Source organism: Crocodylus porosus, unplaced genomic scaffold, assembly GCF_001723895.1.
Source record: "Crocodylus porosus isolate Cpor-Errol unplaced genomic scaffold, CroPor_comp1, whole genome shotgun sequence".
NCBI lineage: Eukaryota > Metazoa > Chordata > Crocodylia > Crocodylidae > Crocodylus > Crocodylus porosus.
Window position 1 is genome coordinate 28,769,464 of NW_017728886.1, and position 23,979 is coordinate 28,793,442.

The window sequence follows — 23,979 nt, forward strand, 5'->3', positions numbered from 1 at the left end:
CATGTGCCCATCTGTGTCATGCCTCTGGTAGGCTGGCTACGGCTGGGACTGTCTACTCTGGGGGGTTTGCAGGCAGGGTCTAAGGCCCTCCTATGCACCCTCCTGCGCAAACTCTGTGCTAACTGACGCACCGGCAGACAAGCGCACCTGTTTGTGCAGCCTGTTCGTGTGGCTCCCTGAGCGGGGTGAGACCCGGCCCGGCTCCACTCAGCCGCCTCCTCCCACTCGGTGAGGGGGTAACCCCCTCACACCACGGGCCCCGCTTGCCTCCGGCTGTGCTGGGGGTCAGCGGGGGGCTCTGCAGCTGCTGGGGGGTCTCTGGAGGGGCTTCGGGGGAGTGGGAGCATGGTGGGCTTTCACCTGCATGTCTCGCCGCTCTGGAGCCTAACTGGGGCTTTTCTTGCTGTTGGCGGGCCCTTTTAAACTGTGTGCACCCCCAGTGGGCCTGCCATCGGGGAAAGCTGCTCTTGGCCAAGGGAGGGCCCTGCCCCACTGGAAGGGGACTGGTGAGTACCCCCTTCTACCTCTCTCTCCCTGGGGGGCTGGGCCCGGCCCGGCTCCATTCAGCCGCCTCCTCCTACTCAGTGAGGGGTTTTGTTTCCATAGTAATTGTTCTATTCTTCTTCTAAGAAGAAACATCACTTTCACCGGATTTATGTTTTTCTGCCATTATTATGGGCAGTTTGGAAACAGAACAGCTCATGGGCAGCACAGTGAACTTGTTGTAAAGTATGGTGCAGTACAGTACTGGGACTTATTCTTTATTCAGTGCAGGTACAGTACCGTAGTGCTGTAGTGGTAGCAACAGCAGCGATGACTGAGCACCAGAGGAGCTGCCTAGCAAATGGCTCCCAGATGAGCAGCACACTGCTGCTCTGACCACGTGTCCGGAAGGGCATTCTGGGGGGGTTGTGCCCCCTGATCTGCCCTGAGCATAGCCCGCCCTGCCACTCCCTGGCTAGATCTGGGGATCACATGTCCCTCCCCCACCCCACCCCATGCCCTCCTGGACAAGCAGCAGGAGCAGCCGGACAGGCTGTGGCTTCTCCTGCAGCCACCCGGCTGAGCCCTGGAACTGCCTGCCTCGCCCCAGCGGGGGCAGCTGGGAGAGCAGGCAGACAAGCTGTGGCTTGAGCTGTGGCTTCTCCCATGGTCATCTGGCGCAGCCCTGGCACTGCCTGTTTCGCCCTGGTGGGGGCAGCTGGGAGAGCAGCCAAACAAGCTGCAGCTTCTGCCACTGATAGCCCCCGCTCCGAGAGCCCTGCGCAGTCCCAGCTGGGCAGCATTTCCCCACCCCCTGGTTGAGCCCCAGCCCCTCTTCCCTGCCCCCGCAGGGGCCCTGATCTGCCCCCTCCACGGCCCTTTCCTTCCCTCTCCCCTTCTACTGACAGACCTGTATCCATCATTCAGCGTGGTAAAGTTGAAACCATGTTGGAACTTCAAAACCCAGGTGTCAATTTACAAACATCATAACTGCGGTTCGTCAGACCTCGAGCCGTCATAAGTCAAGGACTGCCTGTATCAATATAAAACAGACAATTCTTAAACAGTATTTTACCCTAGCTCTGTTTGCTAAACACTTACCCCAGTTAGAAGGTCTTGGAATGCTTCCAAAAGATTTCCAGGGTCAGGCTTTGGTAAACCTTAAGAAGGAGGGAGTTCCAGAGCTGAGGACAACTCCTGAGAATGGTCTCCCATGTGTTTTTTATCAGGCAGACTTGGTGCATTGATGGCACTGGCAGGAGGTTGCTGTCAGCTGACATTGGGGATTGCAGTGGTATGTCAGGGACAACTGGTCCCTTAGGGTATTTATACACATACTTTTTTTCCCAGAACTTGTTGGAGATCTGCTGTTTTGGAGCAGATTCGATTAATCTGAGCGCTAATTCGGAGTGATTAATCGAGTCTGCTCCACACATGAGCTGAGGCATGAGTCTGCTCTACACATGTGCTGTGCTGCATGTCTGTGCAGAAAATGGTGGCAGCGTGCTTTTGAACTAACACACCTCTGAAGTGTTTTAGTTTAAAAGTGTGCTGCCGCTATTTTCTCAGCGCTGACATGCATTTTGCCACTTATACAAGTGTGAGCACTGCAGTGCTGGACGCTTTTCAAAGTTCCTGGTGCTGCAGTGCTTGCATGTGTAAAAATGCCCATAGGTATTTAGGGCCTTTACAGATCAACACGAGCAGCTTGAATTGTATCTGGAGAGCTATTGGGAGCTCGTGCAGATTCTGGAGCACTGGTATTACATGTTCCTGGCAGCCCACACCCATCAGAAGACAGGTTGCTGCTTTTGCACTATTTTCTAGGGTAGCCCCACATAGTGCTTTGCAGCAGTTTAGCTTTGAGGTTAGAAAGGCATGGATGATCATGGCCAGATCTGAATCTAAAAGAAAGGGTTTTGCAGCCACCTCACCAGATGGAGTTGATGAAAGACGTTCCTAGCCACTGCTGCCACCTGAAGATCCAAATGTGGCAGAATCCAGGAGCACTCAAGGGCTGCAAACCTGAGTGACAAATGGAGGCAGAATCCTATCAATAATAGGTGTCCCAGTCCTGCCCATGTCACAGCATCACATCTGTCCTGTCTGGATTCAGTTTCAATTGGTTCACCTGCATCCAATCTTTAACTGCAGCCAGACACTGGGAAAGGACTGAGACTGCAGGGCCCGAGTCAGATGAGAAAGAGCGGTATTGCTGATGGCAGGGAAATTTGAAAAGCGATCTCTGTCATATCCTCTGTAACTACTGGATGTTATAAACATTTTTCCAGAGATAGTACAATCTAACAAATGTATGTGGCCAAATCCACCTATAACATTTGCTTATCCATTTTTTTAACTTGGATATGCTTGTAAGATTGATATAAGAAATTGCTCCTTATCTTTCAAATTCCTCTTTTTCTTGAGGGAAAATCATTTTTAGGCTTTTTATTTTGGTTTCACATCTCTAAAGATGAAATAATTGTTACTGCTATTGTCAGTCGTGTGTTGAAGATTTGCTATTTGTGAGGTGTGTTTGTTGACACAAAGTGTTGTGTTTTATTACTCTTGTCTATTCTTGGAATAACCAATTTCACTGAGTAGAATTATTTCATTTTAAAATTATAGTCTTGTTTGTTTAACTCTCCCGTATTTCAGAGTAAATTAGTTCGTTTGTTTCAGGCACTATTAAGTTTTACTAGTCTGTCTTGTCTAATTCAACAGCTTGAATATTTAGGCAGCTCTCTCAATTTTATTTTTTATTTGTTTTGAACTTTAGACTGTGGACATCCATAAAGAGAAAGTGGCTCGCAGGGAGATAGGTATTTTGACAACCAATAAGAATACATCAAGAACTCATAAAATCATAGCACCGGCGAACATGGAGCGTCCTGTAAGGTATATTCGAAAACCTATAGACTACACAGTGCTGGATGATGTGGGCCATGGTGTAAAGGTAAGCACCTGTCTAAACTCTCTAAATGAGATGGGAATTTTAATTTGAGGTTTAGAATATTTAGTGCATCTAACAAGTCTGGAGTGAGACAGAGGTATAACTTGAAATTTTGGTGCCCCAGGTAGAAGGCAGATAGGGTGAGCAAGCATTTACATCTTTCTGCAGGGGCTGCTGCATTGGTGGTGGCAGCAGTGGTGTGGGCTCCCTGGCATGTGTCATTGTGGCACCCTCTCTGAATTAGCACCTGTGGCTAGTGCACTGTTTCCACAGCCCTCACTCCCCCCAGGTTATGCTGCTGAAGGGAAAAGAGGTGGGTTAGATACAAATATACACAGAGCAGGAACAAGGCAAATTGCACTTAACGTTGAGATGTTGAATAGTAACTGCCATAATCTTGTGACTGCCTGAAGCAATCACAAGCCAGGAAACAATGGCTCATGAGCCTGGTAATGAATATTTCATAACAATTCAGTCATCATCCTGTTCTCAAAAGTCACTGATGAAATGGCAATATTTAAAAATCCCTCTTGAAGTATTCATGTGCACCATCCTGCCCTCTCCTTTCCCCTCCCCTTCCCCTTCCCCTTCATGGAGGGGAAATTAAAAATCTGTGTCATGAGATGCAGGGGAATTGGATGCATAGAGCCTTCTTGGAAGGATCATTTCAAAAGCACAAAGGGCATTTAGGTACCCAGCTTCCAGTGAAAATCAGTGGGAGTTGGACATTTTGCTCCTATTTGTACTTCTGAGGATCTCTACCCATGTCTTTGCCAAACTGCTTTTTTTTTCTACAGTTAGATGGAAGGTAGGGCAGGGGTGGCACTTTAGAAGACTACTTTAAAGGCATAAGCTTTTGCAGTTATCTACTTTGTTAGATAACTAACACAGCTAACTACCTCTTTTTTTTTAATTAAGTGAGATTAATCAACATGGTAACTTGTGATCTGTGCATCTTTCTTTGGCTAGTAATAATAACACTTCTTATTTTTCCTGAGCTGGCCTGTGGTCTGTTTAGTTAACTGAAATATTTCCTTGACTTGCATTTAAAAAGCTTTCATTCAGGATCTTGACCAGCACATTTCTTGGACTGCCAGGTAAATCAGCCAAGCAGTAGCATCAGTTTAGTAGTACTGTGCGGTGCTGCTCAGCTTCTAGGACCAGATCTGTGCCTGTGTCAGAGGAGTACTCAGTGTAACTGAAAATAGAGGGTATTGAATGGATGCCAAAGTGTCCTTTTTAATTGTTGCCTTGGCATTTCTTAGTAATGGCTAGTCCCCAGCATGGGTTAGAAGAATGCTGTCACCTGTATCAGCTGGCAACAGCTTTAAAGCACAGGAATTATTATAGTAGTGCTACATTACATAAGGATTTGTTGACATAGCAGAGACCATTTGGGAGCCAAATCCATAGGTTTAGAGCTGCTTTGCACTGGGAGAATGAATCAAAGCAGCAAACATAGTGCCTGGTACTTGAGCATGAAAGAAATGCTCTGAACGTCCATATAATCAAATCCATTTGACATTATTGAAGGTGAGGGGTTTTTTTGGCTTTTTTTTTTTTTTTTTTAAATAAAGGGCTGTCATGTGATAGGAAAGGTAGACTGAGCCCATGGGAAGGGTATGTCAGAATCCAATGCCAACCATCTGGACGTAGCATTTTAAATGCTACAGTGATAGATGCTTTAGAAGACCCTAAAATTAAATTCATTGCTCCTAATGTCTGAAGCTGCTGCATTGCTGAGCTGTTCATGTCTTGTATTCTCATAAACAAAGTGTTTGATTAATAGACCCCAGAATTGTTAAACTCGTACAGTTCTGGTTTTTGGCTGTCTCTCTTGGTAACATGCTCCTATTTATTCAGGAAAAATAACCTACAAGTTGACACTGACAATCTTTTTGTTCCCTGACAAATGGCCTACTTTTAAATTGTTCTCTGCAATTATAGGAATATTTGCCATCTGCTAGTCAGTTAGCCTATCCTGGTAATTTGATTGATTATATTTAGAAACTGTCCCTAAAATGAATCCACAAGTTAGATGTAGTGAATTGTAGTATGCTGCATTAACTATATCATGCCGTTATTTCTGTAGTGCCATCTTTATCAACCCTGCTGTATGTGACTGTTGAAAGATGATGCCTTTGGCTCTACATGAGTCAGTTCATTATCCAAGTGCTGAATTTGCCAGCTAATCTGTATACCCCTGTCATTTGAATAAGGCACTGATACCTTCAGTTCCATTAAATGCAGGTGTCAACCTACTCTTTCCTGCAGCTGGGTATAAGGGAGAGCATCTCTAGGTGACAATCATCAATGCTTGTCCATATATTTTTCTGTCTCTTGTGTGTGGCACTGATTTTATTTCTGTAAGGGAGGTTATGTGTGCTGCCTTCAGTTTTAAATACAAAAAACCTAGATAGCTTCCCTCTTCCAAAACCCTTCTACTCCTGGGTCTGAGTCTAATGTCTGTTTTCTTTCTGTAACTAAATTGACAGTCCTGAAACTATTCCTAGTGGGTAGGAGTTGGCACAAATAAATAATGTACAGTATCGAACACAGTATTTTTTGTTCTTAAGGCCCAGTTTTGGTGTGTGTTGAGAGATGGCAAGGAATGGCTCCGTCTAGATTATGGGTGACTTCATTGGTGACTGATATGCAGAGAGTTGTACTGCAGATTCCTCTCAACTCAGTATGTGGAAAAAGATGAATTGAGGTTTCACTGCTGTTAGCCCTGTACTCTTGACTACAACTTCTTCCACTTGTTAATGAAAACTGGTTAAGGTTGTATGGGTACTTTCTTGTCCTTGACCGAAAGCCAGCACTGCCACAGACTTACCAGCTGTGTAACCCTGATGGGTCATAGACTCTGCTAATAAAATTGAAATAATACAAGAAATAAGTCACTTGAATAAATATTTACTAAGGCTGCATATGGATGTTCAGGTGACCTGGGAGAATTCTCCTGGATTTGTTCTTCTGATAGAAAAATATGTCTGGAAGTGCCTAAACAGACTTTTGAATGCTGAGCCCCTGAAGGGTACAAAATTTGCAGTGCTGATACTGCTCAGCTACGTGCACACATCTTGGTATTATCTGTAAATTCCCTTTGTCTACCTGGTGACAGATGGCAGCAGTGCACAAGACATTCCTCACTGGCTGACCCAGACTGCTTTGTCAGCCTGTGTCTCCATGCAGCACAGTATGGGATTGTGAAGGGGTTCATGCTCTGCTGAAGTAATACAATCCAGTTTGAGCATCACACTATTTGGGGCTGGGTGGAAGGGGGAGCAAAGTACCCTGGGATGCAGGAGGACTCTGGTGTGGCTTTTCTCAGAAGGTTAAGTTGTACAGACGTTTTCTCTCCCAGGAGAAACTGTCCTGAGAGTGACTTAACCCTGGTTGTTCCCAAGTTTTTTTGTGTGTGTTTGTTTTTTGGAGTGATCATTCTTGCTCTGGGGGAAAGATCCTGAATATCTGTGCACTCATGATTTTTCCTGGGAGAGCAATGACTCTCCCAAGAGAAATGGAATGTCTGTACGTGGCTCAAGTAATGTTCAGATGCCACTTTGTTTGTTCTCTAAATGCAAACTTATTACTGTTTAGTGTGATTTAACACTTATGGGTGAGAGAAAAAGAAGAGCTATTTAAAAAAAAAAAAAAAAAAAAAAAAACCCAGGAAGGTAAAAGATGTGGAAAACAGGGACCAGCATATAGGGTGAAACACAACCTGTCTAATTTTGTTTTTAGTGGCTTTATGCAAAAAATACTTTAAAACCCCTAACAATTTTTAAGCATACTGCAGTTGGTAGCCTTAGAACTTCTTTTTTTGAAATGTGTAAATAAACTTTGATTCTTATTTCATCTACCCCCCCCCCCCAGATTAAACTTGTATTGTAACTCCTCAGAGCAAATGCTTCCTCACATGGAGCCAACAGGCTCTTCACCAAGAGAATGCAAAAATATTATTATACGCACAAAGTAAGTTGCCTCAATGCAGCTGACCACACTTTAGTGTCTTATCCAGCTGCTTCTCCCTTATGCTGAGGAAGAGAAGCAAAAGTAAATGTGTGTAGGGAGGAAGGACTTTTTTTTTCTGTGAGCAGGGCAACTTTTTGTACAGTTGACCAATGCTCCATTGCAACAGCTGGTCTCTTCAGTATGTTTCCTTCCTGCTGGGGAAATCCCTCTGGGAATTAATGCCACTTCTTGTAGCGCAAACTCTTGCCCACAGTTTCTATTTCATCGCTTAGGAGTAAAAACCTAGTGCATTGTCCTAGCAGAGTTCAGGCAGTGGCATCCTAGATTCTTGTGTGGCTTTGGTGCTGTGTGGGATGCCGGGATCGCAGTGTGGGACAGACCAGTGCAGATATGGCCAGGGATGCACCTACTAATCGTATTTGTGGTTTGTAGGTTAGTGCTATTTTCAGACTCTGTCCCCCAACTTAGTTTCATAATAATGCCCTTTATACTCATGCCCTTTATACTCAGGTCCTGCAGGGATAATGGAAATTCCTTTCCTCATTGAGTAAAACTGTTTCCCCTCCTCTGCCCCACTGCAGGTTGTTTTTTACCAAAAAAAAATATGGTCAGATATTTTGGTTTTGTGTGTTGTTTTTTAAACAGCTCATCTTGAGATAATGTGCGTCTTAGTGATTCTTGCCCTTTGTTGTGTAAATGGCAGCAAGAATTAATGGACATACAAGCAGTTTGCAAGGCTGCTGCTGGATGTTAAATAGTCGCTCAGTTGTCACTTTCTTGGAATGGGAGTAGAGAAACACAGCTGAAGTCACTCTGGAGAATCAAAACACTGTCCCACCACGAAGAGCTTCTTTGATATATAAAGCCCTTGGTTTTAAATAGTTATTAGATACAACCTTGTTAACAGTTATCTTGTCTTCTTCCTTGTGGAGAAAAATATTGTAGCATCTAAAGAAATAAACAGATCCAAATCTGTGAATTAGCTAAAAATTTTGTTTTTAAAAATATGGAAACTGAAATAATTGTGCTGATGTAATAGAAGTTGTTGGTTTCAGAATTTAAAAAAATACTCCTTCTGAAGAATAAAAAGCAGGTAAAATTGAAGCCGGCAGGATATTGTGGTCCATGTTTTTGCAGAATGGAGATTAAGAAATAAATGGGAATGATGCTTATCTACAGATAGGTTAAATAGTAATTTAAAATGGATTGAATTTATTTTATTCAGCTAGTGGTTCTTGTATACAGAGCCTGAGCATTTTAGGTAGAGAGACTATAGAGTTTTGGGAGAACTCTAAAATGATCCGTCTGAGACATATTTGTCCTTGGTTGTGAGAAGATGTGAATAACTATTAAGACATGGAGACTTGCCAATTGGGCATAGACCCAGGAAAGATGTTGAATGAGGAGGGGGGAAATTTTAAATTTGGGATGAGGCCAAAACACCCCAAGTCCCTGAAAATAAAATGTTCTTAGAATTACACGACTGTCACTAACAGATGTCATTGTTGCATTTCTCAGATGTATGTTCATCAGTGTAGAGCAAGAGGCTAGGATGGCATGGGTGCTAAGTCACATGGTTTACAACCCAGAGGTCACAAGTTCAAGGCCATAGCAGAAGCACTCAGGGTGCAGCTTGTCAGATTTCACTGAATCTGTGACTTCTGCTAAATACCTTGTCACAAGGAAATGAAAGGAAGCAAAAGGCAAAACAATTAGGAAAAATTTTTGTTTGCTTTCTCTTTTTAAGTAAGCTGTTGAATTTGGGATCTAGGGCAGCATTAACCATACTTTTTGTGTAGTAAGTTATTAAAATGATTTAAGCATATGGTTCTGCAAACAGTAAATAAGTGATCCTGAGACACTGGATTTTCATTCCCCTATTTGTTCATGTCAGATACTAGTACTTCAAAGCAGGTCATCTAGTCAATTATGCTTCTGTCCTGATCTCATTCGCAGGAATCATCACCAAACAGCATAGACTGCTAGAGGGTGAAAGACTTTTTTCCTAAAGTTTAATTAAAACTTCTGTAATGTCAGCACTAATGAGATATAATTAAACTCATATTTGGTGCTTTTTTAAAGCACTAGTTACTGGAAAGTTGATTAAAATCATGAAAGCTAACATTCAAAGTGAATTTCTAGTCCTCCCTGGTTGCAGAGCAAATATTGGATGTGTAAACTCTGGCTTTATTTATCTCGTTGAGCAAAATTTAACCTAATATAGTTTAAGTTTAACTTCATTTTTGCAATCTTGCCTGTAGTCTTCAAATGCTTCGAGTTGGCAATATTGAAATGTTCCTGAACCATAAAATTTAATATACATTATAACCTCATAAATCTGGAAGTCTGAGAAACCCAGCACTTTGGTGGCTGGTCCCAGAGCCATGGCCGCATATGGAGCGGTGATGTGGAGTGGTGGATGTGGTGGCTGGCTGCAGCTGCATGCAAGTTTCCCTCTCTGTACCTGGGCAGTGACTGACTGCCACTACCCCTGTCCTCTCCTCTTCTCCCCTCCCCCCCAGCTCCCTGCACTTTACTTGTTTCAGAAATCCAGCATTTTCAAATATCCAGCAGGTGCTCAGTCCCAAGCATGCTGGATTTATGAAGTTATACAGTAATACTTTCCAATAACATAGAACCTTTCAAAGAATTGATATAAAAATCGCGGTTTGTTTCTTTGGAGGCTCATGAATAATAATTCTTCAGGCACACATTGTTAGTAACACAAAGGATATATTTGCAAATAGGGTCAGAGTGAAGACAAAAGACCACATTCTGCCCCCGAGGAAAACTCTCAGCTGGGTTTTATCCCTTCCCTCCTGGGCACGTGTGCAGAAGCGGGAACTCTTACAACTCATTTCCGGTTCATACAAACATACATGAAATGACGTCACGTCATCCGTCGCATGTGCATTATAATTAACTACTTAAGTATGCGGGGCGGATAGGCTTATATGCATTAGCTAATTACGCATGCTTAGAAAGCTCTCCAGGTTACCAAAAGTTAAAACCCCTCTCTTTCCCAAGGACACAGCCAATTAAATCACAGCCTTTGTAGTTTACAAGAGTAGAGGCAGAGGAGTTTGAAGGTATGTGTGATTTAGTGTTACAAAGAGGTAGTAAATTAGCGAGATGTCCTTGGTGGTGTTTCTGCTTATCAGGTACGAGATACAAACTGTGCAGTTCTAACAACACTCTATTCACTATACATTTTTAATAATATTTCTAACAGAATCATGGAACAAACTTTCATTTATATGCCTTAAAATAGTAACAGAACAATATCAAGATAAGTTGCACTTCATTCAAAACCAAAACTTTTGTTACTGCTATTCTAACAGGAGCTTAGAATAATAAAGTTTAAAAACACTGGAGTTGGCTTTTCTTTCTTGGCTTGGACAACGAGTGTCCATATCGGTTGTTAATAGTCTGCATCTGGTTACCCTGTGTTAACAGGCATCTGTAATTATTAGGCTGCAAATAATACAGGGAGAGGTTGGTAGTCTAAAAATAGTTTTCAGTGAATATTTTGGTTATTGCTGATGTTCATTCAGTTCTGCTAAATTTTGTTTTAGAGCTTACATGGAACTGACACTGCCCTTTTTAAGTTGTGCTGTACCCTCTGAGCTAAGGCAAGGGTTTGATTCATTTTCATTGATATGGGAATAGAGTTATTTGCTTAGTTGCAGAAACTGTATCCAGAACTTCTGGCTCCCACAATAAAATCTAACTTCTGGGTTATGCATATACCCTCCTCTTCTCCTTCCTAAAAACCCCTACTGCCTGAGGCCAGCTCTTAGGCATTTCTTGTTTCTTTTATATGCCATGGTACCCATACAGCAGCTTATGACCTCCCTTCCAGTTCCCAGTACCTGTTCTTTTGGTAATCTAAAAATGATCCATCCATTTAACCTTAAAGTAGAATGACTCTAAATATGCAGCATCTTCAGGGAAGTTTCAGAAGTCTTTGGGAGAATTCAGTTCTCTGGCCATTGCTTTGATAATAGAAGGGGTTTCCAAAAAGTGGGAAGCCCAAGTCCAGTGGCCTTTGCATAGGCCATGGACCTGAGAGAGATATTTTTGCTTGAATAGTAAGGGAAACACCCTTTTTAAAGGGAGGCTAAGGAAATAGCAACCAAAACCAGTCATGTCGTTTTGTTTCAGTCGGTGACTATTTTCTCATTAAAGGTTACAGATTTAAGGCTGACATATGTCTGTTACAAAAGTACTAAAATCCTGTGGTGAAGGAAACTGGTTTTCAGTGTAGACTGAGCTGGCTGCAGTTTCCCTTAAAGCAGGAGTAACAGCGTGGGGCTGGTCTGTGGGCCTTCAGGGCTGCCTCTGAGGCTGAAAATGCAGCAGTGGAGAAAGGGGTGCTAATGTTAATTGCTGTGTTTCATAGCACTGTGGCAGCTGCTGCTCACCTTGTTATGAAGCTCCCCACCAGCCAGATCCAAGTATCATCTGGCCTGCATGGCTGTCTGGAGGTGGGAAATTTGGTGGCAAGATGAGTGGTGGTTGCACCTGTGGGAACTATGGGAATTTACATTTGGCACCACCTGTCCCACTGCCATATTTCTGGCCCCATGAGCTAGATTACACTATTCCGTGGGCCATATCTTTAACAGCATTTAAACTTGTCACTTTTGTCTAGTTCAGCATTTAGATTGGATGGTCTTAGCTGCTTTTAGTAGCGGGTGTGGTACAATACACTCTGAACTTGACTTTTTAAATTTAGCTGTTGCTCCTGCTTGCAGTACTTGTGATGCAGTTATTATACAGGCTGTTTTCACCATGATGGGTAAAACTCCCATTGAGTGGAGTGGGGCAGGGCTCCATCCCAAATCTGTGTTGTACACAATGGGCTTTTGTATGTTTTTGTTCAGTTTACTACACACTTATTTGCACAACTTAGGAGAAGCATACCAAGTATGTAATTCCTGTTTTTTTCCAGATGTTATGATTTGAACAGTGGCATCCTGGTTCCCTTCATTGCAACTATCATGCCCCTATTACCATTGCTTGAGAATGGGAACTTTTGGAATTAAAGGCATGTTGAAGAATATTGCCAATCAAAGGCAGCCCCAGAACTCCATCTCCTTGAACACCAGACCACAAAAGCTTAAAAAGAAACTAACTCTGCCTGCATTGGTCTTGATTTCCTTTTGCATCATCCTTGGTTTGTGATTATTCTTGCATCCACTATTTAAACAACAGGGTTTCTGAGGACAGGCCAACAGACTTTCTGTGAAGATAAAAGGCCCAGTGAACAGCAGGTCAGGTTTTGGCAACTTGGTGGGGGATTTGACAGCACAGCCTTGGTCTGGGAACGTTTCCTCACATGCTGTATATGTGAAGGGACTCTGTCCTTTCTCGCTAAGGAAATGGTTATATGCTTATCTTTACCATGCCAAGCAGCACTATGCCAAAACAAGCCATGCTGCTGTGTACACATTACAGCCAAAGCTAGAAATAGAGTAGTTGCCTCTGTATGGTGCTGTGGCTTTATGTACACCAGTGTTCCCTTCTCTTCTGCCCTCACCACTGTTTATCTGGCAGATAAATCCTTCAGGATGGTGTTTTCAACTCCAGTGGGAGGATAGTCCCAGAGGAGGTGGGATAGTGTGTTGGAAGGTGTTAATTAGTGCCATCAACCAACTTGTTTCATCTGTGCAGAGCAGCTTGACTCTGTAGTTGCATGGAATGGATGGCAAGGGCTTCAGGTATCTGATTTTTCTGCCTTTTGGTTTCCTGACTTTTTCTTTTCCTCCCTTTAGACTAATAGGGCTCTGGTTATTTGTGCCTAGAGTGTTCTCTGAAACTTTGGGATTGAACAGATGTGGCATTCAGATGTTAGTGGGTTCCTGATAAAGAAATGCTAAAAAATTGGTTTCATGGCCCCCACCCCCAGCCCAGCCAATAAATAATACAAGATAATGATGCCTTTTCCCACTTAATTAACTAACAGTGGTTAAGCAGCCATATGTTTCATGCCAGTGGGAATTGATTTGTTCTTCTCCCTCCCCCCACCCATTTACTCCTGTCATCTTTCTGAACCAGGCTTTCCATTCCACTAGACTGTCTCTTGTTTCCCTCGTATTCTTTCTCTCTGCGTTCCCAGCCACGTGACCCTGCATTGTATTAGCAGCAGCAGAGTGAACGGAGTACTGAGGATGCTTAGTGCTTTTCTTGTTCAAGGCGCTGTGACAACAAACTAATTCTCCATACCTCTCCTGTAAGTTGTAGAAGTATTATCATGCTTTTATGGCGAGAAAACAAAGATGAAGGTCACATAGTGAGTCAGGTGCAACTAGAATTAAAATCCAGGACCTGCTGGACAGTATATGCAAGTATAGTAGACAAGGCCCTACATTTTTGAGCTGAAGAGTCAGCACTTTACATCAACAATTGACAGTGCATCTGCTCTGGAGCTGCAGAGGAGGCAGAGCATAGCAGAGAGTAAAAAGAGGGGGTGCAGTAAAGACTCAGTGTGGATGACTGATGTCAAGTCTTTGTTGAGAGAGGAAGACTTTAACTGCTAAAAGAGGTTGAGCAGGAGTCCCGAGTCTGACATGATATATTTTCTCTTAGTCATTAGCTGAAAGTTTATGATCTATGGCTTCCAGGGAGACTAGTCATTTTACTTTCTGATCCATTGAACAGCAAAATTCCTTGCTTTATGCTACTGACCTTAACAGCTGGCAAAATATAGGGAAGGTGCATGTAATCTACAGGTGAAGAAATCAAACTTGTTGATAAATGATTTTATTATGTTATGTTTAAAAAAATTAAGCATTAAAAACCAAACTACTAAACCAGTCCTTGAGCCCCTACTTTTCTGCCTATGTTAGGGCGGGGAGGGGTAGTATAAACCAGTGTTTCTCAACCTGTGGTTCACAACTCAAAAGTGTTTTTAAAAAAAAAAAAAAAAAAAAAAGTGTTCCTGGAAAAATAGTGGAAAATTGCAAGAATATGTGAAAGGGTCACAAACAAACTTAAAAAATGGATTCTCCTTTAAAGGATAAAACTGTAGGAAACAGTTTCTTCTCTTGCAGGCCAGCAGAGTTCAAGCCTGCAAGAGGCTGCTTGGGAGCCCCCCATACCCCACACACTCTTTCGCCCCCCACCTGCTCCACACACCCACCCCCTACCCCGAATAGGGGGGCAGGGGACAGTGGGTTGGGAGTGAGGGCCACTGGGTTGGGGACCGGCCATTGATGTTTACAAATGGGTCCTGATACAAAAAGGGTTGAGAACTACTGATATAAACTACTTCATTCTGATGACAAATCTCAGTCCATGCTGCGAGGACCACATCTAGGGCATTCATTATTACTATATCTTGACTATTCCTGAAACTACCAGGAAGAGTTGGTATTTGGGTAGCAACTTTCTTGTCACGATAGGGACCATTAATGCTAGGGACAGAAAATGCTAGTCTGCTTTCAGAAATTCAACAGATAACTTCTTGTTGTTATTGGCTTGGTTATCTTTTAGGTTAGACTTCCAAAAATATCAGTTTTTTAATTATTAAAGAAACCCCAAATTCATCTTCTGATTCTGGCCCCTTAAGCATAATGTGAGGCCATGTTTTCATGTTTTTCTCTGCAACCATGAAGACTAGGACTTTTGTGAAGATTAGGAATCTCCTGACCCCTGACTGTTTAACAGTATCAATTATTTTGAACTGGCAAATTGTACTACAGTACTGATTTAGGTTGCATTTCAGTCAGTAACCTTGAGGTGAATGGCTCTGCTTGTAATCCAATCTGAGCACTCCCTTCATCTCTTCTATCATTCAGTGCAGCAGCTAGAAGTTTTCCAAAATACATGGAGATTAAATGTCAAACTGAATATATTCTGCACTAGGTGATATAGTGTTCAGTGTGCATGTGAACTGGAACTTTTTAGTAAGCATAGTGTTGGAGTTGGATAATGTTAGTCAAATGCAGTCTTTACAGTCTCACAATTAGTAGTGGGGAGGAGTCTGGCTGGCTGGCCACAAAGAGGTTTGCTTCCATGCATCTTTGTTTATTGCAGCAGCAAATAAGTGTAGAAAAGTTTGATTTTTGTTTTTAATTTTGATAAATGTAAAATTTCAATTTGAGGGTGCCAGTTAATTATGGCTTATGTTGTGTGCCTGCTTTTGAGCCTGTGTATATAATGTATCTGGGATGCAGTAGTTAATTATCAATAGGGAAATTGAATTTTTGTAATTAATTGTAGTTTTAACCTGTCCTGTCAGTTGTGATGGATTTGCCATTAATTTCTACTTTTTCCCCCCCCTTTTTTTGCCAACGTTAAGTGGCTAAAAGCCAAGGTAAGAAGAGTTATTTCTCATTTGACCCAGAGTGCCTCACTGTATTTGATAGTAGAGGCTGCAAAACCATTAAAACTGAAAACTAGTGCTCTCCTATACCGCTCTGCTTTTCATAGGTTTTTTAGATTTAAATATGCTGTATTTCAGTTCAGATTTGCAGCGATTAGCTAAGGTGTGTTAATATATCAGTGATATATTGGCACTTGCATTTATATCTAGTTACATTAATTTCTCTAACATGTGTTAGTGCTTTGCTCTGATTCAGTAGATGCCTTGATCCTATTCACTTACATTTTTTATAGGAGGTTTCCCAGACAATCTGCATGACTGCTAGTCAAATTGCTGAGCAAAACTGGATGAGGAATATTGGTCGAAGCCAGACAAGATTGTACAGTTAGCCTAAATTTTTATTTAAAACAATCACACTTGAATTGGCACAATCATGGCTGCAACCTTCTTTCAAAGAAAAGAAGGAAACAGAATTTTGCATGTGAATCAATTGTTACCTGTCCGTTACTTAAGTTTCAGATGCGCCTCCATTTTAGAATAATAGCAAAGACAATGTAACGCTAAAATTTTAATCCTTGTTTTTAATAATGCTATTATCATGTGCAGCTAAAAGAACTTGCTGTTTTACAGCTGTCTGGGAATCCTCATTTCATATTCTTACACAACAAAATAACTGTTAATAGTAGAGCTGTATCGGTAAAATAAAATAAAATAATGTTTCCCCTCATTTTAGCATGGAAGTAACCAGCCTGCAAGAACTGGCACCTTGTCAAGAACAAATCCGCCTACACAAAAACCACCGAGTCCTCCTATGTCAGGCCGGGGAACTCTGGGGTAAGAATGAGGCTGGTAATCCTGCCTGTATATTTGAGGAAATTTTAAGTTGTGCAGATATTAATGTTTCTTAGTTTGGTGAGTGAATGCAGAGTCCAGTAACTCCATCCTGTCAGGCACATTACTTTTTTAGTACAACTGTACTGTTGTTTTTTTTTCCAAACACTTTTTTTTTTAATGGCTTTTCTTTTAGGAAACATTTTGTCATGGACTTAACAATAGGTTGAATTTATTGTTTTATTTCTGAAGGCAGTTAACCACTAATATTTGGAATACAGAAGGACTCTAAGAAGGCTTTTCGTATTTTTAAAGTCCAAAGCGGGAGATTTCAGGGTTAAGGTTCTTTGTTGTTGTATCTTGATAGCACAGAGGTGTGAAAATGCATGTTCTGCCTTTATTCTGTGCTGAAGTATTTAAGCAAAATTGGGTTGCATGAGGATGTATTCTCATTTATGCACCCACTGGAATAGAAATTGTAATGCTTTAAATGTTTTACTGACATCATCTTTCAAGATGCTAAAATCTGGTGATCTTGAGACAGCAGCAAATTATTACAGCTTATCCTGGCATAGTGTTTCTTGGGTAATATGCCATTTGGCCTATTGTGTATGGTCTTTTGAGTGATATCTGAAGAGAAGTCTCTGTAACAGAGGTCCTCCTCTGCCACAACTCTGAATCCTCCCCCCACCCTCTGGACTCTGGGCATAGAGTGGGTGGAAACCTAGTCGTGGTGGGCTGGTGTGGGTGTATCAGTGACAGATGTTTTGGTTGACTGAGTTGATGTGCTGAATAATGTGTGAAGTGACAAGACAGCTATTGGGATGGGGACCTGGAGAGCCAGGTAAGAAAAATAGGCAAGTCACAGCCCTCTAAAACAGAGTTTTGCAGTGTTCTGGGGAGCACTGAGTCTTTGTCAGTATTGAAGTATTTAATGCATTCTTTTTTAAGGCAAATTATTGCTATGTGCATGTGCTGCCTCATGCTTTGTGAAAGTTCTCATTCCCTGCTCTTGGGTAATGTGCTTTGCCCCAGTTATCTACCTGATCATCATTGGTGGCCCACCAGAGAGAGCTGCTTTTTAGCAGTGAGGGGAATTGTTTGGGATCCTTTTGGGAAACAGTATCCTTTTCATTGAGTGGAATCCTTGGAAATGTAATACCCCAGGAGAGAGAGAGAGAAAAGTCCACGCATCAGGGGATGGCAGAAAGGATAAACAACACGATCTGCAGGTGGCATAAGATCCCTGTATAATCTTTCCTGTGACCAGGGTGGGGGTATAGAAAAGCACCTAGTCTGGCGAAGAGGGCACCTAGTCTGACTACGTGGATTCTACAGGAAGCATCTCAGGGGAATGCAGCAAGTGTGGTGAGCTGAGTGAATAGGCATTGTCTAAATCTTGAATCTGAATCTAGAGGGGAGAGAGGACTTTTATTTCCTTGCCAGGGGGTGCTGGCAATAAACACACTGGAGAGAAGAGGAATAGCTGAACTCTGGAAAAGGAACCAAACCCTAGTGTCTGGAGAGGGCTGGCAAAGAACTGTCTGGAGCCTGGAGAGAGCATGTGTTTAACTAGGAGGTTTCCCAAACAATCTAGGATTTAGTCCTTCGAAAGGGAACGTTTTTTGAGTTAGCTGCAGAACTGAGTAAACCCCGAGAAATCAGAGACACACAGCAGGAGTAGCTACATCCTCCCTTTGCAGAAATCTGCAGAGAAGAGTTAAGACTTGGACTCCAGTTCTTATTCCCAGTCTCTCGAAGCTAGGACAATAATGATAGGGTTTTTAATGTTCTTTACTTTGGTTATTTCTAGTAGAAGCATGTACAAAACGTCCTTGTTTATCATTTTTCTTTGCAGTAGCAGTCATATTTCTGGCTTGGTCTAACTGGAACATAGGCCTTTTCATTTTCTCGTGATTTAATCATTTTGGCACAACAAAAATAATAGTAGTCACAGTCTTAAAACTTTTTGTAGCTATGTGTGTGCATAAACAAACTAATCACAAATATCATAATTCATACACATAATTGTGATATGCCTGGTTTTTTTTCTTAGAAATGGTTTAGTTAATGTTACTGTTCTGAGAAGTGCTTTTCTATAATATCTATTGAAATCAAACTTGTTTGCTAGGATACCACAAAATGATGCAACTAAACTTTATGGCTAGGGACAGAAATTACACACAAACTTGTGACAGTGATTGGAAACTCGTTCAAATCTATAACATACAAGAAATTCAGTGCACATAAACCACTTTCAAAGTGGCCAAAACCAGTTTAAGATAAACCTGGATAAATGTAGTATCAGACTTAACTGATTTAAGTTAAATCAGTTTATTGAACTTCTGTCTCAGATCCCCTCCAGATTCAAGTTAACACATAGTCCCCCAGCATCCCAGGATGCTTTGTACCTCCCCCACAGTTGGCACGGAGGTGTGCTCTAGCATCCCCCAGCTTCTGCCCTGGGCCACTGTAGGCATGTTACTACATTTCCAGAATCAAAACTGAATGTCTGTTCATTTGCTTCTCAGTTCAGTTTACGCAGCTTGGACTAACCTGCAGAGATTGAATTGATTTAACCTTGAGCTTTTTTGACTGTCTATACTTAGCCATCAGCTGATAACAGAACAAAACACACTTTTTTTGTGATGGCTTTGCTCTTTTTCTTTGTTTGCTTTTCACTTCACTAAATTCATTGTCTTGCTGTGGTTGTTTGGCTATTAGGGAGTGGATTTTTATATTTATTTATTTACTTACTTACTTTTACTATGCTGTAGAGTTGTTCATAGAGGTGCACCAATATATCAGTCACATATTGGATTGGCACTAAGAACAGGTAAACTAACATTATTGGCCGTTGGCTTTTTTTGGTCAATAGTGTCACCAATACATGCTGTGTGCAACTGCAGCATGCATATGGCCAGAAATGCAGCCTGGTAGTTTGGACAGCAGCCTCCTGCTGGTAAGTCTTTGGGAGAGAAGGGGTGTGGAGAAGGGGAAGGGCTGTGGGAGGGGCAGATTGAGGCCCCCATGGTGAGGGAGGGAAGGAGGGAGTGGGGCTTGGGTAGGTGCTACCAGGCCAGGGTGGTTAATGTGACCTCGAGGTTGGGATTGGGATGGAGCCACAGGCGGCTCATTCAGGGGTTTGGGGTACGGGGGGTGGCTCCCCACTGTTGCACGTGCCCCCTGGGGAGGCATAGGGGGCACATGCCCCCCTGGATTTGTGCGTGGGGCAAGGGCGGGTTGCCCGCTGTGGGCTAAGGGTCAGAGGCTGCGCCTGTAGTCTGAATGTCTATTTTCAATATTTCAAGTAACATGCTAGCCTCTTCCTGGTGGGGGAGTTGGGCCAGGGCTGCACTTGGGGCATGCAGGGGCAGGCCAGGCTCAGCTGCATGGAGCTCTCAGTGGTGGCACTGGGAGGGGTGGATATGGGGGGGCTACAGGGAATTTTGGAGTAGCTATAGCCCCTCAAATCTGCGCCCCCCAGCACCACCCCTGCTTCCAAGGGAAAGGCAGGGCTTCTGAGGGAAAGGCAGCAGAGCAGAGTGCCCCAGGTAGGTCAGAGCTGGGGGAGGCATGGGGTGGGGGGCTATAGCTATCTCAAAATTCCCCATAGCCACCCCTCCTAGTACTGCAGCACACCCTGCACATCTGAGCCCAGCCCCTCACTGGGAAAAGGCTAGCACAGCCCCTGAACCTGAACATGCAGCAGGCAGCCCACCCTTGCCCTGCACACAGGGGGATATGTGTCCCCCATACCTTCCTCAGGGGTGCGCACAGTGGTAGAGAGCTGCCCCCTCCTTTCCTGCACCCTCTGGAAGAGCCACTCGTGGCTCCATCCTGCTGTTGGCCTCAAGGTCCCATTCTGTGCCCTGGCTGGGCAGCCCCTGCCCCCTCCCTCCCTCACCCTGGGGGCTTTGATTTACTCCCCTCATGCTCCTTCCCACCCCCACACCCCTTCTCCCCCCCACCCACACACACACACTCACACACACAGACTTTGCCAGGAGGCTGCTCTCCAAACTCCGAGGTTGCATTCCTGTAAATCAGCTATTGGATCAGTCAATCTTTATCAGTGCACCTCTAGTTTTTCAGCAAAAATAATGCAAGCTTATGGCAGTGTGGCTTACTAGATAGAACATTAGACCTTGGAACTTGGGAGACCTGTTGTCTACATCTAGTTTGGCTGGCAATCTGACAGGTGGCTTTAAGCAAGTCATTTAATTTCTTGGTGCTTCAGTTTGTGTGATAGTGACAGCTATGTTTCCCTCCCACGTAAAAGATTTATTATATGAAGAACACTATATACAAATGAGGTGCTTCTGTTTAACTGGCAATTTAATAAGATATTGTGCAAATAGTTAAAAATGTTTTGTCATGCCTTCTGGGTTTCTTTCTTTGTGTGCAGCCTCATACCTGATTTCTGGTCAAGAATATGGTTACCCTTTTTGTTTGGGGTATCTTTCAGATGGTTACATTTTGAGTGGAGGTATATTTGAGGAAGTGTTTTAACAGTCCCTTGATTATAACATTGTTGGCAGGCACAATTGTAAGGTTGTGTACATGCTGGAGTTTACACAACTGTTAACCTCTGGAGTATTTTGTAACCATAAATTCGGGTATATTTTTAATTTGTGTGTTTTAAAGGTATGTATAACTTAGTCTTGCAGTACCAAATCACTTTCAAGATATTTTTCTATGGTTTTATTTAATATACTCAACATTAAAATGTTATTTAACTTTTGAAATGAGACTAAATTTAACTTTAAACATACCTCTGTAAATATGCAACACTAGTATGTTGAGAGCAGAACACGTGTTTTACTTTATGCTTGTAGAGGTATATTTTTTATGGTAATGTGGGTCACTGTACAGTGATTGTTTATGAAGGTTTAGGAAAACAAATGGCTTGATTACTTTTAATCAAAGGACTTATCCATTCTACCTCTTGACCCTTTATCTTTCTCTTTCCCATCCCCTTTTTCTTTGACCAGACGAAATACTCCTTACAAAACCCTGGAGCCAGTCAAGCCTCCAACCGTTCCTAATGATTATATGACCAGTCCTGCCAGACTTGGAAGTCAGCACAGTCCAGGAAGAACAGCTTCCTTGAACCAGAGACCAAGAACCCACAGGTAGAGTATGCTGCTGCTGATTCTGTACCCATTTTTGGTCTGGTTCATTGGGGTGGTAGAAGAGCTTTATACTTGGATCCTTCAGAGGTTGGGAACATATGCCACATAAGACAGATGTAATTTTTAAAATACCTTGCTGTCCAGATTTGGTACCTCCTGAATGTATTGACTCTAGAATGTGTTTCAGTTTTTCAAATGTATATAGAAGGCAGGGTTGATTTTCACCATTATAGACTAAGTAAATCAGATATATAGGTTTTCCTTGCTTTTTGCTGTATATGTGTTCCTGGAAAACAGTGCATAACTCAAATTTGCATAAGGGGAACCCATTTTAAAATATAACAAATAGGGATATATTCCAAGACCTTGACTGTACTGACCCCCAGACCCATTTCTACCACTTTTACAAGATGATTTTGGTACTCACCAACAGCAGACAGTATACGCAAGCACAGGGTGGTGGTGAATGTCACTATAATGGTGATGGCAACTACAGAAACATGCATCACAGACGACAAGCGTGAAGCACAGCTCCACAGAGGAGACTCTATTTTGCACATCACTCCCACAATGCACCACACAAAGCAGCTGACTGAGGACTTCCATCACACCAATCATAAAAGAGTGGATTTACCTCACATATAACAATTTTTTGGTATAAAAAGGGTCATTGCATAAGAGTAAATTTGCACATACAGAACCCACATAAAGCGAGGGAAATGTGTATCGCATAAACATAAAGGAGCACAAGCTCCCTTAATCAGATGCTTTGAAAGGACCTGCACAGGGCAGTGTATAAAGTGGATTTAACGTGGGCACTATCAATACCCTCCTAGAGCAATGGCAGAGAAGTAACTGATTGATTTTTATGTTCAGAGAAAGGGGAACATGCCCTATACTATAGAGGAATGCAGATAGTTTTATTGTCCTTGGAATAGCTAAAGAAAGGATTGGTGTTTAGTTATTTAAACAATATGATGTTTTAAAAAGCATAATAATAGTTCTGGGATTTAGAGAGTCCTTTTGGACCTTGGAAAAACAATTGTTCTATGTATGAGACAACTTGCTGTCAGCTATGAAACGCCTCAAAATAAAATCATTTCTAAATCAGTATGCAGTGAAGACCTTTTAAATCTTAGCCAGCTACTGTGGAGTCTCCATTCTTGTCTCACAAGATCTTTTACGTAGACTGCAGCTAGAAATTCAGCTGCAACCATGGTGACAAGATCAAGGTCTTCAGCAGTCAGAACACTAATTTTGGAGGAATTATCTTGGCTCCCAGTTCAGATCACCACTTTTCTTTTTATAGCAGTGTTATTTTCTTAAGACATATTTGAATGATTTGTACCTGACTCTTCAGCAGCATTGATGTATGGTTGCACAGAAATGGTAAATAAAGTGGATTGAGTGCTGCTATATTTTAATTAGCATGAATCTGTGGAAATGGCTTTTAAGTTATAGGGCATTTGGTTGTTTAATTCTCTCCTCTCCTCTGAATCTCAATAGATTCAGGCCTTGGCTGATGGCATATTTATTGAATTTTGTCCTTGGATTCATATTCAGTTCCCTGCTTTCCATTTAGTTGGAATGGCCTTTAAGAGGCTTAGATGAAAAATATTGTATGATTTCTTCAAATTACATTAGGTATAAATACTTGGCCTTTAATTGTGATATTACTTTAGCGTTGTTCTTAAACATGATTGAAAAGTGAATAGCACACAATAGCAACACTGAAAATATTGTAGATTGCTGGATCTAAGGAAAAGAGAAGGAGAGGAGGACATGGTTTATACCAGAACTTATGTTTTGCCTTTATTGTTGGTCTTTCTTGTAGTAAAACTGCTAATGACTCTAAACTTGGACTCACATATTCATTTAGTAAAAGGAAGACATTTTAAGCCTGTAGCCCACATTCCAGGAATTGCAGATAGTTTGTGCTTGACCCATTTAACACCCCATTTCTCATCTTTAATTTGGAGCACCTGGCAGTGTTAATGTATTCATATTAAGACTCGGTTGTCTAGATCTTAAATGGGTGCTTACATTTTTAGTTAACACAGTATTTAAGTAAAACATGACTATGGAAAAGTGTAACAGCTTAGCTAATTGCATCTACCACTGCTAGAATTTAATGGATTCTGAGTTGATTATCTGAGTAGGGACTGCAAATACAGTCAATTTACAGGGCTTTTATTCTTTTAAACGATGTTTAAAATTGAGCCAGTTTTTTAATCTGTCAGTGTTTAGGTACATCTTTGTGGACAGCTATG

At 42.2% G+C, this 23,979-nt stretch overlaps 1 protein-coding gene across 11 annotated transcripts in view; it reads left to right on the plus strand.

Moving 5' to 3' along the window:
• Positions 1-23,979, plus strand: part of ABI1 (abl interactor 1) — a 115,499-nt gene that overhangs the window by 74,158 nt on the left and 17,362 nt on the right. For 5 of the 11 annotated variants that reach the window (XM_019531672.1, XM_019531695.1, XM_019531687.1 and 2 more), the window contains exons 3-6: positions 3,263-3,439; positions 15,720-15,734; positions 16,477-16,577; positions 21,569-21,709. In XM_019531672.1, coding sequence (XP_019387217.1) covers positions 3,263-3,439; positions 15,720-15,734; positions 16,477-16,577; positions 21,569-21,709 — 434 coding nt within the window. The remainder of the gene's footprint in view (positions 1-3,262; positions 3,440-15,719; positions 15,735-16,476; positions 16,578-21,568; positions 21,710-23,979) is intronic. The other 6 variants (XM_019531679.1, XM_019531701.1, XM_019531717.1 and 3 more) reach the window with 2 other exon arrangements.